The 18,373-nt window shown below is 47.3% G+C and overlaps 2 protein-coding genes and 1 long non-coding RNA gene across 3 annotated transcripts in view; 2 read left to right on the forward strand and 1 right to left on the reverse strand.

Moving 5' to 3' along the window:
* The window catches only part of LOC118089962 (protein EFR3 homolog A), a 53,306-nt gene extending 46,779 nt beyond the window's left edge, over nucleotides 1–6,527 (forward strand). Inside the window, exons 23-24 of the mRNA XM_060277540.2 lie at nucleotides 1,092–1,141; nucleotides 3,839–6,527. Of these exons, the coding sequence (XP_060133523.2) occupies nucleotides 1,092–1,141; nucleotides 3,839–3,944 (156 nt within the window). The 3' untranslated portion in view covers nucleotides 3,945–6,527. The remainder of the gene's footprint in view (nucleotides 1–1,091; nucleotides 1,142–3,838) is intronic.
* Nucleotides 6,528–6,534: 7 nt separating this feature from the next.
* LOC148684930 (uncharacterized) lies at nucleotides 6,535–9,411 on the reverse strand. The gene is made up of 2 exons (XR_015951699.1): nucleotides 9,224–9,411; nucleotides 6,535–6,917 (listed from the first exon to the last, which is right to left on the reverse strand). It is a non-coding gene; the product is annotated as an uncharacterized LOC148684930 (long non-coding RNA).
* On the forward strand, nucleotides 9,399–17,820 carry VPS28 (VPS28 subunit of ESCRT-I). Its single transcript, XM_035126050.3, has 10 exons — nucleotides 9,399–9,438; nucleotides 11,270–11,358; nucleotides 12,045–12,073; nucleotides 12,409–12,446; nucleotides 14,326–14,415; nucleotides 14,709–14,814; nucleotides 15,378–15,479; nucleotides 15,587–15,640; nucleotides 16,761–16,852; nucleotides 17,252–17,820. Exons 2-10 carry the CDS (start codon nucleotides 11,322–11,324, stop codon nucleotides 17,367–17,369), a joined length of 666 nt encoding a protein of 221 aa, XP_034981941.1. The 5' UTR covers nucleotides 9,399–9,438; nucleotides 11,270–11,321; the 3' UTR covers nucleotides 17,370–17,820.
* The last annotated feature ends 553 nt before the right edge of the window (nucleotides 17,821–18,373 follow it).

The following is an 18,373-nucleotide window of genomic DNA, read 5'->3' on the forward strand; positions in this document are numbered from 1 at the left end:
TGCTCTCCCAATATTTCCCAGCTTCTCCGCTCTATGACCTTCTGCAAACCACTGCCCTAAATCTATATTGTCCTCCTCTTCTCAGGAAGGTTCAGGAAGAGAGGGGGGAAGCCCCCACCATTCCTCCTCAGTCCAGTCCCTAACACTAGACTTTTCTGTGATGCTGTAATATCTGGGGGAGGAGGGATTTGAGAGGTGGCCTGGACCTAAATCCACTCTGCATCATCTTACCTGTCATTGTAACAGGGTGTCTGGTCCCTGCAAGGGAATTTGTGGCCTACAGTACATGAGGGCAGGGTGGGGCTCTACGCTGGTTTCCTTTCTGGCTGGGTAAACTGGAAGCATCCAAAGGGCAGAACACAAACTCCCCATTAAAAGTTCACCATCAGAATTCAAGGGTGTAGTCTAGCCAGACGAAAAAACACTCAAGGTGGGGGTATGAAGCAGGGTCACTAGTGTGGGTGGCTGGGGAACTTCTGTGGCCTGGGGAGAGTTCTGAGGATGGAGGGCTCTCCGGCCTGAGGTTCCTCACCCCTGTAGTAGTTGATAGGTTGCATTGAACTGGATCATAGAACTATAGAATTGTATAGTTGGAAGGGACCCCAAGGTGTTGGAGATTCATTCTCCGTGTCTGCAGTCATGGGATTGTTGTCTTATCACATGACGGTGTATGTTTTTCATTCCACAGAGTGGGACATGACAGAGACAGGATGTGTTACTGTGTTCCCTGAAGTGGGACTATTGTCCTTTGTTCATTCTCTTTGCTGTCTGATGCTAGAGAGAGGGAGGGAGCCATGTTCCAGTGCTCCGAGTGTATTTTATGTCAATAAAAGTAGATTAGCAAAAGAAAACCCACAAAAAACCACACTGGATTGCGAGACAGTTTGGCCCCTACTTGGCCAAGTGCTTGCGTGTCTGCCTGAGCTCCTTCCTGGGCTCCGAGGCCTGCAATGACACAAAACCCCATTTTTCTCCCCTGGAAAATCCCAGACTCCGGAAAGGGAAGCAGGTGGTGCTACCCTCCTGCATAGAACTACACCTTGAAATACTTTCAGGCTTTCCAAGAAATGTATTATGTTTTCTCCCTACAGGCAAACCTCCTCCACGACCGGCTTGCTCAGATCTTGGAGCTCACCATTCGGTAAGGGAAATGGCCAGGGGCTGGAGGTGGGGAGGGGGTCCTTCCCTGGAGACACTGGGGGGGTGGTAGTGGTCGTGACCACTCTGTAGCGTTGGGCATAGTGTTTCTGTGGCCAGAGGTGCTGACCTGTCTCTTGAGTGGCAAGAAAACAACGCCACAGGCACACAGCAGCTTACCATAAGCGTTACACTTCCTCGGGTAATCAGCTCCTGCAAGGGAGGGCCTCTATGTTTGGGACCCCTGATTTGTTAAAAGCTGGCACACGCCAGTGCTGTTCTCCTAGGCAGCGCCTCATGTTACTCTGGTGCCAGGCTTGCTGCAGGAGCACTGCGCTGCCAGAGAAATGTGGGAAGCCCAGAACCTCATGATCGGCATCTCCTCCCATCCCGGAGAACTGGGTTAGCAGAGGAGTAGCTGCCCCAGCGTGCCTTGGGGCTCCTTGCAGTTGAAAATGGCTCCTGCCATTATGGACCAGAAAATAATTCTAATGGGTGCTATGAATGGGGTAGTCTCCCTGGATATGGATACTGCCATAAGGAGGACAGATTCAAAAGAAGGGAGACTGCTATCCACTTTTTGTAATGGCACTTGCAATGTGGAATTATTTATGGTGATATAACAGATGGACCCAGGTGGCACTGTGGTTAAACCACTGAGCCTAGGGCTTGCTGATCAGAAGGTCAGCGGTTCGAATCCCTGTGACTGGGTGAGCTCCCGTTGCTTGGTCCCAGCTCCTGCCAACCTAGCAGTTCGAAAGCACGTCAAAAATGCAAGGAGATAAATAGGAACCGCTCCGGCGGGAAGGTAAACGGCGTTTCCATGTGCTGCTCTGGTTTGCCAGAAGCGGCTCAGTCATGCTGGCCACATGACCTGGAAGCTATACGCCGGCTCCCTCGGCCAATAATGCGAGATGAGCGCCACAACCCCAGAGTCGGTCACGACTGGACCTAATGGTCAGGGGTCCCTTTACCTTTAACAGATGGATAAGGGTAAAAGATGCAGCAAATTTAAACCTAAACATGAAACCCATGGAGGGAGGGAAGTCCGAAGCTTCAAAAGAGCCTTGTATTTTAAAGTTTGAAGTGGCTATGTTTTATATGTATAAAATGATCAAAAACCCAATAAAAAGATATATGAAAAGAAAATGGCTCCTACAGCGCCAAGCTGACTTGACATGGAAGATTCACGGTCACCGTTTACTCTACTAAAGCAAAAACCCTGACCATTGAGATTTGCCCCCATCCCTTTTTCTTTCTTTATGGTCTTTAGGAAGCAGGCCTGAAACACATCTGGTTCACTCAGCTTTTGTGTAATGTCTTGAGCCAATTGGGTCCATGTTCGGTTCTTTGCAGGGGCGTAGGAAAGGGGGGGCGGGGGGCCGCCCCAGGTGCCATCATGGGGGGGGGGTGACAAATGATCAAGGAACAATTACTGCCCTACTAGGGCGGTGCATAAAAACCATTTTTAAAAAAAATATGCCTGCTCCAAAGGTCTTATCTTACTACACTAGGGATTATATAGCTACATATGAAATTTAATGCATATCAGTTAATATCTTGACCCTCCTCCACGAAAATAGCTGTTTACTTGGCCGTTTTCCTATGTCGTGAAGGCTGAAATTTCAACAAAGCACGTGCCTTTGCTAGACTCTTTTCGGGCACCTGCTAAAAGCACCTCTTTTCGGGCACCTGCTAAAAGCATTCTTCTTTAGGCATACCTAGATGCTTAGGAAGTTGAAGTAATTTTAATCTTAATATTTTAGCTTTTGCATGTTTTAAAGTAGGGTTGTTAATTTTTCTTGATTTTACTGCTGTGGTGTTTTTTTGTTTTGGTAAACCACTCTGCCTACTTGTTAACAGAGGCTCAGAATCCACATTCCTTTGTAAGAAAATATGAAATAACATAAAACCATTTTTGCAGGCAAAAAAAAAAATCAAGTTTTTTTTTGGGGGGGGGGGTTGGCAAGAAATTTTCTGCACCTGGTACCACCTGACCTTCCTACGCCTCTGGTTCTTTGGGTCTGTTTCTTGCCACAGATCCTTTCCGGTCCTGTTGTGTTCCTTCGTTGAATTGCTTTATGGATTGCTAGCTGCCTTGAGGATCAGTTTGACAGAAAGGCAGGATAGGCAATTCAAAAATAAATAAGTAAGGCAAGGAGAATATCTCACAAGAGAGCCATTCTTGATCTCGCTCTGTTAATAGAGGTCCAGGTTGGCTGGGGTGACCTGAGAAGGCTGTGTTCTCCACTAAATTGATTCTATTATTATTATTATTATTATTATTATTATTATTATTATTATTAGTTGCAAACACATAAATACAGCAAATATACATAAATAAAACTAAAAAGAGAAATAGAGAATTTAAAAAGAAAAAAGAAGCAGAACAAAGAATAGAAGATAGAAAAGTAAGTAACAAATTTGAAAAAAGGAAAAAAAATATAAATATTTTCATTTCAACTTCTACATAGGGAGTTCAAGCCTTTTTTAAACAGCTTCGGCTTGGCTCCTTAATTCATATCTTGACTTCCCACTATCGATGAACGTACTTGGTAAATCAATTTTTTCCCAGATAACTGTTCAAATGGTAAATCTTGGAGAGACGGTCTGACTGACAGTCACTAAACTGCTTCCGATAGCTGAGACGAGACAGAACGTGCCGTGGGATCTTAACCCTCTTTTAATGTCTCCTTTGCAGCCCTCCTCCCAGCCCCTCTGGGACGCTGACCATCACGGCTGGACACACCCACTACCAATCTGTCCCGGTCTATGAGATGAAGTTTCCAGATCTTTGTGTGTATTAAAGAGTCTTCTGGCCTCTGCTGGGCGTCATTTAGCATTCAGAACATGTTGTGTAGAGTTCCTCTGTCACATTTTCATAGAGCTTTCAGACATAGCCCTGGACTTGGGGCAGTTTGGCTGGTGTCTACACCAGAGGTTTCTTACCCTGATCATTCTGCTCTTGAAGTTAAATCTATCTCTCTGTCAGAGTATTTCATGCTCTTTTTCTCTCTCTTTGGCGTAAAAAAAAAAAGTTTACAAGTGTAACACGGTCTCTTTTGCCAAATCATTTTGTGTTTCGGGGAATTTTAGACTAGATGCTACAGGCTCCGTGGCATTCCACGCTGTCTCAATGTCGTAGGATTAACCGGCAAGCTTTTTGCTGGTTTGTTTACTCTTCCGCTTCTTTCGGCACAAAAACCTCAGCACCCGAAGCAATGCTGGGTAGACACGTTGCTAGTCGTAATCCCATGATACTAAACCACAGGCCTGGGGGGAGACCCCTTGCCCCTTCTCCAATCACAGCAGCAAATCTGAATGTGCCATGCTTCCTCGTGGTTCTTCACACATGTGATTTCCCACATCACACAAGCCTTGCTGTGGCAAAGAAAGGCCTCTTTCTGTACAAGCACCAAAATCTGAAATATATTTTTGATGTCTTAATGTGTCCAGTTCATGCCCTGTGCTTTTTGGGAGAAATGTATTTTTCTGTGTTGCTTTTAGAATACCTAAATGAGACAATAGATACATAGATATATATTTGGTATATAGCGTAAGAGGTTAAGGGCATTTTCAAATGGTAAATAGTTTTTTTTATTATTATTAACTAATTCTGTTTGAAATTGTAAAAGAGAAGCTGGCTATTCCTTGAAATATTTCTCTCTGTAGTATAGTGGTATTTTAGTGATATTTTGTCAACTGAAAGGGGGGAGGGAACCCTGAATGGAGCTTCCTGGAGAGGTTAGAATTTTTACAGTGTGCTTCCCTTCCCCTCCCCTCCATGAGAAGTAGTTGCATTTTAAAAATGCACCAACTTCTATCTGCTTTAACTTCATTGCTACATTTTCCTCTAAGGATAAAAAGCGTGAGACATTTGGCTTCCCTGCATGCAGGGAAGAGCACTTAATACCCATCACAAAAGAAACAGGCCAGTTTTTTCTTACGTCCAACTCACAATTTCAGTTTTGTTGAAAAAAACTGAAAGACATCTGCGCTGCCCGATAGCGCCGCTCAGTATGAAAACATCAGCTTGAGGCTTGGCCAGATCAGCATTTGAGCATAAAATTGGGAGGGTGTGGAGAGAGAGGTTAGCTTGACGGTGTACCAAATGCTCAGCCTTCTGTTTTTGGTTTTCCTTTTTAAAAAAATGAAGTAGGAGAGGGGCGGGGTCTCCCTCCCACCTTTTTACTTTGTCAACCTTGGGAAGCACTCGCCAGGCTCAGGCTGGTAACCAGGCCCTTCTTTTCAGTTTGACAGCGCAATCACAGCTCTTAGCGGATGACGAAACAGCCTCTTTCGTGCAGCATTCCCCTGTGATTGCAGCTGCTCCACCCTGCTCAGACCACAGGCGCCCGCTCAGACCTCATAGGACGTGGTGCCATTTTCTTGACACCCTTAGCTTCCACTTTTTGGTTTTGGAAGGTAAGATGTCTTGGCGTCTGACGTCACCAGAGTGGTGTTTTGTTTGAAGACGAAAGTTAATCTGAGGTCGGTGCGCACACTGAGATCATGCACGCCGCTGCTTTTTTTTCTATTGTGTGACTGCCTTGTACAATATATATATATAAATAAAATATATATATATAAAATAAAAGAATGCTGTTTTGATTTGCACTCATGCAGTCAGTGGACCGTGGTGCTGAACACACCCAGCCGCTTCTTCTATCAGCTCTGCATGCAACAGAGGCCTTGCACTTCATGTCGTATTTGCCTTGCAGCCTCACCTGAGTTGTTTTCACCTGCCTGCCTTTGGTGTGTTGCCTAGTGGGCACCTGCATTCCGCAAAGCAATGTTGTTCTTGCTCAGCATTTAATAGGGGAGGGGGAGAAGCAAGCGAGAGCATTTATCTTCTGAGGCTGGGCTAGCTGCAGATGCAGAACAGCTGCCATGCTGGGTCCAAAATGTTCATTCCACTGTGAATTGTACAGGCCTGGGAAAGCATTGTCTTACGCATTGCAGTGCCTTGGTCACGGAGGCGGGACGACGGATGGTTAAGACAACTATCGCTCATTTTGTAACGGTTCCTTTAAATCAGTAAACTTTGGAGAGTGTAAGACACAAAGGCTACGATGTGCTTGTGGGAACAGTGGCGCTGTTCAGATGTCTGCCACTGCTGGTATGTGTTCGTATTCTACCTTGCACCTTGGTGTTTCAGCTGACGACGTGTAAAAAGAATGTTTAGCTTTTCATAGCATTTTAGATTTAAGGCGTAAATGAAAGCTGTTCTAAAGGAGGACGGTCAAGAGAACAACCAAATTGTCTATTTTACTGATGCTTAGATATATATTCTGCACTCTCTGTAATGAGCCATTTGACTAAATGTAAGAACACTGTGAGAATACTGTGCAATCCACATGTAAGCAATAAAATAAACCAAGTAAGTGCAAGCAAGGCTTTATTTTTCTTTCCCAGGTGTTTAATTGGTTTGTGGGTAATTGGGTTCACTTCGGGTGCAAATATAAGCTCTTTTGCATGTATCACAAAGTGCAATAAACTTACATGGAGGCAATAAGGTGAAACAACTGCCTCAAAGGCGTATGAGGCAAAAACAACAACTCTGGAATCCTTAGGAGGACTGTAGCTGAGGGGCAGGGAACATAATAAGAACGTTCTGGATCATTGGGGCTTGTAGCCATCAAGCCATCAGGTTGGTGACCAGCCCTGCCTCTTGTGGGAGGGAGTTCCACAGTTTAATTCTGCGCTGCATGACGAAGGACTTCCTTTTATCCGTCCTGAATCTTCCAACATTCAGCCTCTGTCAATGTCCGCGAGTTATGCTGATAGGAGAGAGCAAAACTTTTTCTAGTCACTTTCTCCATGCCAGGCATAGTTTTAAGAACTTCTGTCATGCAGTGCCAAATGCTACAGCCTTTCTTTATGGGGCAGTCGTTCCATCCCCCGGAATAGAGGCCAAAAGTTATTGAGCTGCTGCTTTTTTTTGCCCAAAGTTGATGAGTTTTTTGGGCAAACTAATGCCGTTTTTGAGCTATTTGTATGTGTTAATAGGAATTCTAAGGTCTCATATATATGTAAATCATATGTATGTATTTGCCTTGTAGATTTATGAACATAAGTATATAAACCACATGTCTGAAATAGTACAAGAGAACAATCCTGAAGCCATTTTGACTCTTCCAGCCACCTCAAAAATTCTATGCTGAGAGGAAGGACAAGCTCCCCTTGTCTCTTTGCTCACAAATCCTGTCTTAAGGGCATATTTGTGTATGAATAGGGTGAGCCTGTGACCTGGATTCTGGATGTTGTTGTTGTTTAGTCGTTTAGTCGTGTCCGACTCTTCGTGACCCCATGGACCAGAGCACGCCAGGCACTCCTGTCTTGCACTGCCTCCCGCAGTTTGGTCAAACTCATGTTCGTAGCTTCGAGAACACTGTCCAACCATCTTGTCCTCTGACGTCCCCTTCTCCTAGTGCCCTCAATCTTTCCCAACATCAGGGTCTTTTCCAAGGATTCTTCTCTTCTCATGAGGTGGCCAAAGTATTGGAGCCTCAGCTTCACGATCTGTCCTTCCAGGGAGCACTCAGGGCTGATTTCCTTAAGAATGGATAGGTTTGATCTTCTAGCAGTCCATGGGACTCTCAAGAGTCTCCTCCAGCACCATAATTCAAAAGCATCAATTCTTCGGCGATCAGCCTTCTTTATGGTCCAGCTCTCACTTCCATACATCACTACTGGGAAAACCATAGCTTTAACTATATGGACCTTTGTCGGCAAGGTGATGTCTCTGCTTTTTAAGATGCTGTCTAGGTTTGTCATTGCTTTTCTCCCAAGAAGCAGGCGTCTTTTAATTTCATGACTGCTGTCACCATCTGCAGTGATCAAGGAGCCCAAGAAGGTGAAATCTCTCACTGCCTCCATTTCTTCCCCTTCTATTTGCCAGGAGGTGATGGGATTCTGGAAGTACTGTAAGTATTTAGCATCTCAAAAGGAATGGCCAGGCTGCTCAGGTAAAGCAATCAGTGACCATTATCAGGTATCTTCTTGTTACAGGTAGGTAGCCGTGTTGGTCTGAGTCGAAGCAAAATAAAAAAAATTCCTTCAGTAGCACCTTAAAGACCAACTAAGTTTTTATTTTAGTATGAGCTTTCGTGTGCATGCACACTTCTTCAGATACACGTATCTGTGTATCTGAAGAAGTGTGCATGCACATGAAAGCTCATACCAAAATAAAAACTTAGTTGGTCTTTTAGGTGCTACTGAAGGAATTTTTTTAGGTATCTTCTTGGCAGACAGGATTTCTGATCACCTTCTTCAGTGATGTATGTATGATGTTTTTGGGGGTGGTCTTGAGCTACAGGGTGGGCAATTTCAAAAGGGCTTGTGCACCATTGTTCTGGGTTCCTCCTGCCTCCTGCATGTGGTGAGTGAGGACCCTGTTGCAACAGTTAATAAAGATCATGCTTTCTAGCCACTTTGCTTCTCAATATTCTCTGGCTGGCCTCTGTTATTTTCTCCTACTGATAGGGAACCCACTTAAGGACACACTACGGGCTCTGGAATACCCCATAAGGGAAAGGGAGCGGTATTTTTCTTATAACATATGGAAAATTGATCACATCATTATCCACTTTACCGCTTTGGCTCTTTAGAGTCTGTCGACTTCCTTCCGTCCCGCCTCAAGGCTTTCTAAATTACCTTTTATATCATTGCATTTAGTACGTTTTCAAATTCTAATTACACTCATTACAAAATAGCTCAAAAGTTAAATAAAAATAGAAAGGTAGAGAATTTTTCATTACAAGTCTTCAGGCAACCTGCTAATGGTGTCGATTGCTTAGAATAATCCTTCAAATACCGTATAAATTTACTCCAGGCCTTTTGGAATACTTGATTACGTTTAACACATTTCCGCCCGCGATCCCGTATGTCCGGCGACCCCCCGGGGGGTCATTTGGGCGACCCTTTTCCCCCCTGAACCCCTTCCGCCTCTGCATTGCAATATCCCTTTTGAGCGAGGCGTTCAGAAGAATTGTACGCTCAAAAACGGCCCTTGGTATGGAATGGGCGTTGCGAAAACGGGCAGCTTCCTTCCCCTGCGATCCCTAATACTGTATTAGAGACGAACCTGGCCCAAAGCGAACCCGGATTCTCCACGTGCGTGTCAGAGCTCCATCCATCGTAGATCTCTGGGCCGAAACGCGCTCTCGGGACGCCAGGCCTGATTAAACGAGTACCGAGCCCCGCAGGGGAAGGGAGCGGCGGGCGAGGCCGCCGAGCTATCGATCGGAGGCGGGGCGCCATTTTCCCGGAAGTGGAAAGGGACAAAGCAGCCGGAGCCGGGTAAGGCCTTGAGCTTGTGTGTGGGGCAGCCCTTGACGGGGTGGGGGGAGGAGGTTGAGAGAGGGGGCGCTGGGAGGGCCAGGTCTTTGGGGGTCCCTTGTCGAGATGCGGCCCCCGCCCGCCTTCTCTTATTTCGGGGTGGGGGCGTCATTGCTCTCTCTGACGGGGGGGAGGGGTGCCCGTGGACGCCCCCCCTCAGCTGGGGCAGCTTCCCCCACCGCCATGACGCCCCTTGGCTCTCCATGGGTCCGTCCGTCCATGAGCCAACCAGGTTGCCCCGCCCCCATCCCTTCTCCTCTCTCTTCCCTCCTGCCTGCCTGCCTCCCTCACAGGGCTGTTGTTGCTGCGGGGCAGAGCTAGCCTGGTCTGGAGCATCTCAGTAATTAATAATAATAATAATAATTTATAACCCGCCCATCTGGCTGGGTTTCCCCAGCCACTCAGGGCGGCTGCTTCTAGCAAAATGTTAAAATACAATAATTCATCAAATATTAAAAGCTTCCCTAAACAGTAAACTTCCTCAAAGGGAGGAGAAAAGGAGAAAGCGCGACGTCCACTGCCCCCTCTCTTTCCCCAGAGGAAGCTCCTCGGGGCAGGGACCTCTCTAGACCACACTTCTTCCCAGTTTGGGGGAAAGGCAGGGCCCGATTGAGGTTTGATGAGGCCCAAAGCTACTGAAGGTAATGGGCCCCTTTCTATGTCCAGCTGTCCTTTGCCAACAACAAACGGTCACTGTTTTTTGTGTTGAATATATGCTATATGTTCATCTATGGACCTAATAGGTATCTAAAGCCATTTGCACATAACAAAATATGTATTTTATCAAAGTAATTGATATAGAAAGGAGCAAACCAGTGATATTTTAGGGAGCAGGCTAGCAGGCGGTGCCCATGATTTACACCACAGGAACCTACACAACACCAAACACTGTTGCTGTATGTAGGTTTTATTTTATGTTTTTATCTCATGTTTTGGAAATGTAAATCCATTTTTTTTCCTTTGAATTTTTTTGGGGCCCCCAAGAGAGTGGGGCCCTAAGCTATAGCTTGTTTAGCTTATATGTAAATCCGGCACTGGGGAAAGGCTCCATTTATTGTTGAGCAACACCCCCGCGTTTGTTTGTGCACTGGAAATAACATTACCAACATCTCCTTAACCGCAACTCCTCCATAGCTGCTGAGGTCCTCTCACAAATTCCGCAAAACCAAGTTTTAGATGAGCTTGCAGTTTTTCCAAATCTGGGAGAATTGTGTACAGCTATTAACCAAATGAAAAACAGCAAAGCCAGCAGACCTGATTGGGTACCTGCCAAAGTCTTCAGAGTGGGCGGAAATGAACTTCACAAGATCGGAAAAAATCTGGGAGAGAGAAGAGATCGCGGCAGACTTTTAGGAATGCCAAAATTATCAATCTCTTTACAAAAGGTGACAGAACTGATTGCAGAAAGGCTACGAGTGATCGCCAGAGAAGTTGTTTCAGGGATATTTAGCCAAGAAGAGCTTGCAGGGTTGCCATCTAAGGGGTAATGTGTAAATTTCAGAAGTAGGGCATTCAATATTATGGGAGCAGCCTCCCAGCCGAGATTAGACAGGCTTCCCTCCCTGGTCAGCTTCAGGTGCTTGGCAAGGACTTTCATATTTCAGCATTTTAAGGGAGTTCTCTGTCCTTGGATTAATTTTAATGGTTCTTATTCTTTCCTTTATTTTATTTTTTTTAAAATTATGTAAACTACTTGGAAATTCTGAATATTAAGTACTTGGAATGCGAAATCAGCAAATGAACAAATGTGGAGGGAGGTTTAGCTGTGACTTCTTACCTGCTCTTATCACAGGCACCTTGCGTGTTGCTACTTTGGATCTCAGCTGCAGACCCTCGGAGGAAGAATGTTTCATGGAATCCCAGCAGCCCCTGGGATGGGAGGTGAGTCCAGTGCTGCTTTTGAGCTAATTCTGGGGTGGCCAGAGCAAAAGCATGGACTTCTTGGACCTTGAGTTCTTAGCCTATGATATGCAGGGTGTTTTTTTTTGAAGTGTTTTTATATATTTCTTTATAAAAATACGTATCAATTGCCCCTTCACATAAAATATCAAGGCAGTGTACAGCAAAATATGTTGGTGTGATAAAATGTTAAATACCATCAATATGAGATAATCCTAAAAGGGACTTGTGCAACTTGAAAGAATTTACAAACAGCTGAATAGGTGTGTTGGCATAAGATCTTGAAGAGATGCCTAAAAATAAATTGCAAGGATGCTGTGTTTATAACCTGTGTGCTAGGTGTCTCCAAACCCTCACTGATCTTGGGCTCCTCTTCCAAATTCTTTTGTGTTCTGGCATAAGGCAAGGAGGAGAGGGCAATCCATGGCTGTTAACCACGATGCTTATACTCTGCCTCCAAACTCAGAGGCAGCAATGCTTCTGAATACCAGTTGCTGGAAAGCACAGGAGGGCAGAGGCTCTTGTGCTCAAATCCTGCTTGTGGGTTTCCTACAAGCACCTGGATGGAGGGAAGCCCTTCTTGTTTTCTTAAGGAGACTTTCCTCATGTTCATGGCAGCCGTTTGGGAGCAAGTTGGTCTCATGCATTTCCGCCTTTTTGTTTTTCAGCCCCAGCGAATAAGCCGGAACTATATGAGGCAAGTGATGCTGTTTCCCTCGTGGCTTAGTGGCCAGAAGTGCCTTTCAAATGAGGCACAGGGAGTGGGGTGCACCCTTCCTATCAGAAGCGGTGGGGAGGGGGAGTTGCAGCGGTGGGGAGGGGGAATTTCAGGCACTCCCCAGATTGCAGGACTGCCAGCCAAAGCGCTCCTGATTTGGCAAGACTCCCCTGGGGAACTACCCTCGCTGCTCCTTACAGGGGCGTTTGGGGGCCTCCCATAGCCCAGACTTTGAAGGTCCTCGATGCCCCAACTCTTCTTTCGTGTGGTGCAAAGATCTGGTGGATCCAGTGTAACTCTCCTTTCCCTTGCAGGAAGTGAAGTTATACAAGAATGCCCGGGAGCGAGAGAAGTGAGTCCTTGCCCCAACTATACCCAGCTCTAGTGTGTCGTCGTTGTAAAGGACATGCTCAGTGAAGGCTCAGGCCACACCTCTGTTCATCTCTCTCTGCCTGGGAAGGGGCTTGATTGACAGGAAGGGGGAGTGACCTTTGGGGGATTCTGCAGTTTGTGGGAGTGGCCTGAGGGGCTCAGTCTTCTTTAGGAAAGCAAAGCTTTACAGATAACATACCCCAAAACGGTTTACGCTGCAGCTTTCTACATACCGGGTGGGCCATTTTTTGCCCAGGAGAGAGGAGGATAAGCATTAGGGGTGTGTGAGAGGCCGCTGAGGAGCTGTGCAGGGCGCTGAAACGATGGTCCTTCTGCCCTGCCTCCTCCCCTCTCTGGCTTCTGGAGAAGTTGCCATTCCTAAGATATCAAATTCTGCATTAATTGCTGTTGGGATGGATTTGGAAGGTAAAGTAGGATGCGTTATTTTTTAATCATCCTTTTACTCACTTGAGTAAGTTGGGTGTCTAGTTTAGCAGAGTTAAAAATATGTCATTCTATTCTGCATTAGACTGAAACTTTGGACAGAGCTGTGTAGCTTTCTCTAATTTTCCAGGATGCCTTGGGCAGGCTGGATCTTCGCTGTTTATCCCTCTAAATCAGTGGTTCCCAGCGTTTTTTTGGTCATGCCCCACCTAAGCATCTCTAAAATCCTGATTCCCCCACCCCCAAATTGACATACACTAGTCCCTTGACTTACAAAGTACTCGACTTACGAAATTCCGAGTTACGAATGAAAAAAAATGGCCACACGCTTACGTTTTTTTCGACACCTGAAAGGAAAGCCGTTGCGGTTTAGATGGGGTTTTCTCGACTTACGAATTTTTCCGTTTCCAATGCATTCCTATGGGAAACCACTTTTTTCGTCTTACAAAGTTTTTGACCTATGAATGTGCATTCGGAACAGATTAAATTCGTAAGTCGAGGGACCGCTGTATAATTCTTTTTACAGTGGTACCTCAGGTTACAAACTTAATTTGTTCTGGAAGTCCGTTTTTAACTCAAAGCGCGCATTCCCTACCTAGGCCTCCTGCAGCCCCGGAAGCGATTGCGTTCGTATCCCGGGACAAAGTTCGCAACCCGGAACACCTCCGTCTGGGTTTGTGGAGTTTGTAACCTGAAGCGTTTGTAAGCAGGACTGTTCGTAACCCGAGGTACCAACTGTATTCAAAAAGTGAACTCCTATTCACGTGGAGGAAGCCTAAAAGGCTCATTCTCGAATTGCCCCCCTTAAAAATCAAATTGCCCCCCTGTGGGGCATGTGCCGCACGCTGGAAACCACGGCTCTAAATAAAATAACAACACAGAAGTCTGCAATGTAAGAGTATAGAAGTATTGTTTCCTTACATAAAGTTGCAGACTCAATTCAGGCCAAAAATAGCAGTGACATAAGTCAGGGAAAATATACTTCAAAATTACAAAATGCATGGTTTCGGTCAAAGATGGGGCTTGTGCTTGGGGGAGCACAGATCCTGCATCCTTTCCCTGTGGCTGCATGATGAGAAAGGGTCTTCTTCAGGTGGGAGGATGTGACGGGGATTGTTTTCCTCTTGTTACCCTTTCTGCCTGGGCAAGCAGAGGATGTGGTCTCACAGAGTGCCCTCTAGGAATTTACAGGGAGCGCCATGTGCCTTAACCCTTTGCTCCCCTAGCAACTGTGGAATTTCATATTTTGAGTGCCGTGTCACTTCCCCACAAATGCAGGAGCCCTTGTCTGAAAGGCACGTGAGAGGTCTGCATGCCCCTATGCCCCACCCCCAAATGCTCCTGGCCTCTGTCAGAGTCTCTTTTCTCAGGGTGCAGCTGGACCTTCCTAATGGACTCGTTTAACTTTGCTCCAGATACGACAACATGGCTGAGCTGTTTGCTGTGGTGAAGACGATGCAGGCTCTGGAAAAAGCCTACATCAAGGACTGCGTCACCCCCAGCGAGTGAGTTGGCAGGCACCTGGAGGGATCTGAGACATTGCCACTCTAGGTTCATAGAATTGCAGGGGTGGAAGAGACACAAAGCGCCACCTGATTCGGCCCCCTGCAATGCAGCTGCCTCGAGATCTGTAAAAGGGGAGAAGAGATCTGGGGCAGCATTGCTTAATTCAGGAGTGGAACAGGGCAGCGTCAGTCATGGGCAGTTGTGGAGAAAAAGGGGGCAGGGCTAATGGCCCAGTGGAAGCTCAGCTGAAGAGGGTGGGCAGCCAATTCGATGTGGTTCCCTGTCCTCCCAGGTACACTGCAGCTTGCTCCCGCCTCCTAGTCCAGTACAAGGCAGCCTTCAAGCAGGTCCAGGGCCCGGAAATCAACTCAATCGATGACTTTTGCCGTAAATTTCGGGTAAGCAGTTGATGCTGAAGGGGGAAGTCTGCATGAATGGCGTTGAATGGGGTGGGGTGGGGTGTTCCTCTGGTCCCAGCTGTGCAGCCAAATTCTCATCCCTGGGTGCAAAACGGCCGAGGCCTCTGCTCCTTCATGCCAGAGTGCAGATGAAGCTGCTTTTTCCAGCTCCTGGCCTGCCTTGCGGTCCTCGAGGGGATCGAGACCATGGCTGTGGGAGCTTGAGGGGATCCCCATGGGAAAGTTGCCCCTGTTGCCCCTGCGAGAGCCAGTGTGGTGTAGTGGTTAAAAGCGGTAGACTTGTAATCTGGGGAACCGGGTTCGATTCCCCACTCCTCCACATGCAGCTGCTGGGTGACTCTGAGCTAGTCACACTTCTTTGAAGTCTCTCAGCCCCACTCACCTCACAGAGTGTTTGTTGTGGGGGAGGAAGGGAAAGGAGAATGTTAGCCGCTTTGAGACTCCTTCAGGGAATGATAAAGCGGGATATCAAATCCAAACTCTTCTTCTTCTGTTCTTTGTTTCCCTCCTTTGAGCGTCCCTGCTTCCTCTGTCCCCTGTAGCTTGATTGCCCGCTGGCCATGGAGAGGATCAAGGAAGATCGGCCCATTACCATCAAGGACGACAAGGGCAACCTCAACCGCTGCATTGCGGACATCGTTTCGGTAGGTGGGCAGGGGAGGGACGACCTGGAGCAGAAGGGCGTCCCTTGGAGGTCCTTCTGCCTGATGCTCCTTGGGCCTGAACTGAAGGGTCTTTCCCCCCCTTGCAGCTCTTTATCACAGTGATGGACAAGCTGCGCTTGGAGATCCGGGCAATGGATGAGGTGAGTGAGACGAGAGGGGTGCTCCCACCCACACTTGCTGCCCTCCACAGGCCGAGGTGGGTCAGGGTGCCGCTGTGAGCACTTAAGGACTTGTGCATTTGTTGTGGGGGGTGAGATACTACATGCTTTTCTGCCAAACTACGGGCACAGATTTCGTTGTGAAATGGGCAGCAGTTGATAGGATCCTGTCTCTAGGTAGAACCACAATGACCGGATCCTCAAAAGCAGAATATAAATCTTAGGAAATGCATACTCCCTACATGCTCATATCCGTGTCTGGTACCATCATCGCCCTGCCTTTTGACACTTGAGATGAGTGTTTTTAGGACCCAACGTATTTCTGTAATTTTGTTTTAACCCACCCTTAGGACCTTGTTTGTTTATTTCATTTTGTTCATAAAAATATTTATATACCGCTAAATAATAAAAATATATCCAGAGCCGGTTTACAACATAAAAGGGATAAAAACCATGCACAAAAAGTGATTCCATGTCAGGGGAAAAGCTGGGGTATAAATATATAATGATAATAATGAAGTGGGTTTTTTTTTAAAGCATCAATAAACCATGGTGGAAGGATGAACTCTTAATTGGCTGCACTGACCTAGCAGAATGGAAGAGTGTCCAGGCATTTAAAAGTTGGCTCAGAAGGCCCCTTGGGGTGAAGGGAGGGGAAGCAATTGTAATGATGATGTTAGCAGGCACGATGATGGCATGCTAGCACTTGCAGGATCAGAAGCGTTCATGCCCCTAAGGGATGCTGGATTGGAGAGGAGCCGCAGGGCTGTCTATATTCTCTCCTTCATTGGCAGTCTCCAAACAGAAGTGGGATAGCCCTCTGTCAGCAATTCTTTAGTTTAGATTCCTGCATTGTAGTAGATGACTCCAGGTGACTCTTGGGCCCCCTTCTGCCATTCTGATTCCATGGTTTGAAGTACGCTTTTCACGATTTCACTATACACTTAGCCAGCATGAAAATTGCTTGGTGTCCAGAGATCAGCAACTGCAGCTGCCCGCCAAACACTTCCTCGAGTGCTTTGTGGCTTGGAAGGGATGGCGGGAGGTTGACCAAGGAGGGCCGCCAAGTGAGCTTCCCTCTCCTCTTCCTCCTCCTCCTCAGATCCAGCCTGACCTCCGGGAATTGATGGAGACCATGAATCGCATGAGCCACTTGCCCCCGGACTTCGAGGGCCGGCAGAAGGTGAACCAGTGGTGAGCATCTTCCCCATGGAATTAGGAACTCTCTTTCTCTCCGCTTACCCTTTTCGATTATTCTAAAATGAAATGGTTGCCTGGTGGGAAGACTAACTACAGCAAAGGCAGCGCCTCAAAAGCTGTAGCTTTTCCATCCCGGGTGGGTTGGCGCAAACACCCGAGGCCTTTCCGTGCAGCTTCTCAACCTCCCCCAGCCTGTGCTCACTTTCCCACTTGGAGCAGGGAAGAGGCCAGAGCCACCTGCCTCTCCTATGGCCCGTCAGAGGCATTTCCCAGAGAGGTTTCTCTTTCCTTCCCCCGGTATATTGTGGAGTTGCGAGGAGGAAGGCAGGATGAGAGGGGAAGAGACAACATGCCACTTCTCTCCCTCTTGATGCTTCTCGCTCTCCCCTCCAGGCTGCAAACCCTGAGCGGCATGTCGGCTTCCGACGAGCTGGACGACTCTCAAGTGCGGCAGATGCTCTTCGACTTGGAGTCCGCCTACAATGCCTTCAACCGCTTCCTGCACTCGTGAGGAGGGGGGAGGACGGCGGGCTTTGGGCCTCGTCGACAGCGGCCACATCAGGAGGTCATAGAGCCATTGTGCCGAGGATGAGAATGTACATTCCTCCCATTGTCCCTCTGAATGCAAGGACTCAAGTTTCCCCTCCTTGGGGGGTGGGGGGGAGAGAAAGAAACTCCCTCTTGTTAATGTTTAAGTTCCACGGCTCTCCTGTTTTCTCATTCATTGCATCGTATAGTATGTGTGTCCACATCTCTAAGGGTGGGGTGGGGAGGGAATCGGATAATGCACCATGGAAGGCGGCAAACAACTGACAGATAACTCTCTCTGCCACCTGAAGGGATCAGAGTTGGAGCAGGTAATGCCTGTGTGGGGCTTGTATTTATTTGAGTGTTGCTTTTGCCTCAGAGAGGCAGACTCTACCGGTCTGAAGCAAATAAAAAAATCTTTCTACAGTGACAAATGGTGGCCTTATTTCTTTGATTCAAACAGCTCTTTTTCCCCCCACCCAGAGCTGGACTCCCAATACGGCTCTAAAAATTGGGACTTAATTCCCTGGTCCTGTATCCCAAATGAGCTTTTAGAAAGCAGCAGCTTCTGACTTCTTTCCGTAGCACGGAGCTCAAAACACACATGGCCTGCGCATCTTCCCCACCCCTATGGCCCCACCACCTGCCCATTCAAGACCAGCAACGACTTGAAAGACACAGGACAGGCTTCCGGTTGACCACGCCATCTTGCTCAGACGGGGGTCCGCACAGCGGAGCGGACCTCGGCGCTTCAGAGGTGGAGGGAATCGTTCCAGCGAAGCGAAACCTCCTTAAAAGCCCCAAATCGAGCTTTTTGGGGACAGATTTTGCCTGGCGGCGCCAAAAGCGGGCTATCTCCTCCCCGGATCGGCTTTGTTTAAGCCCCCGAGAGCGAGGAGGTGAACCGCGGCGGACAGGCTGACATTGCTGCTCTGAGAGTGCGAAGCTGCGAGTCTGGGAAGTGGAGGTGGCCAATTCTTCAAAGAA

Source organism: Zootoca vivipara, chromosome 8 (assembly GCF_965207765.1).
Source record: "Zootoca vivipara chromosome 8, rZooViv2.hap1.1, whole genome shotgun sequence".
NCBI lineage: Eukaryota > Metazoa > Chordata > Lepidosauria > Squamata > Lacertidae > Zootoca > Zootoca vivipara.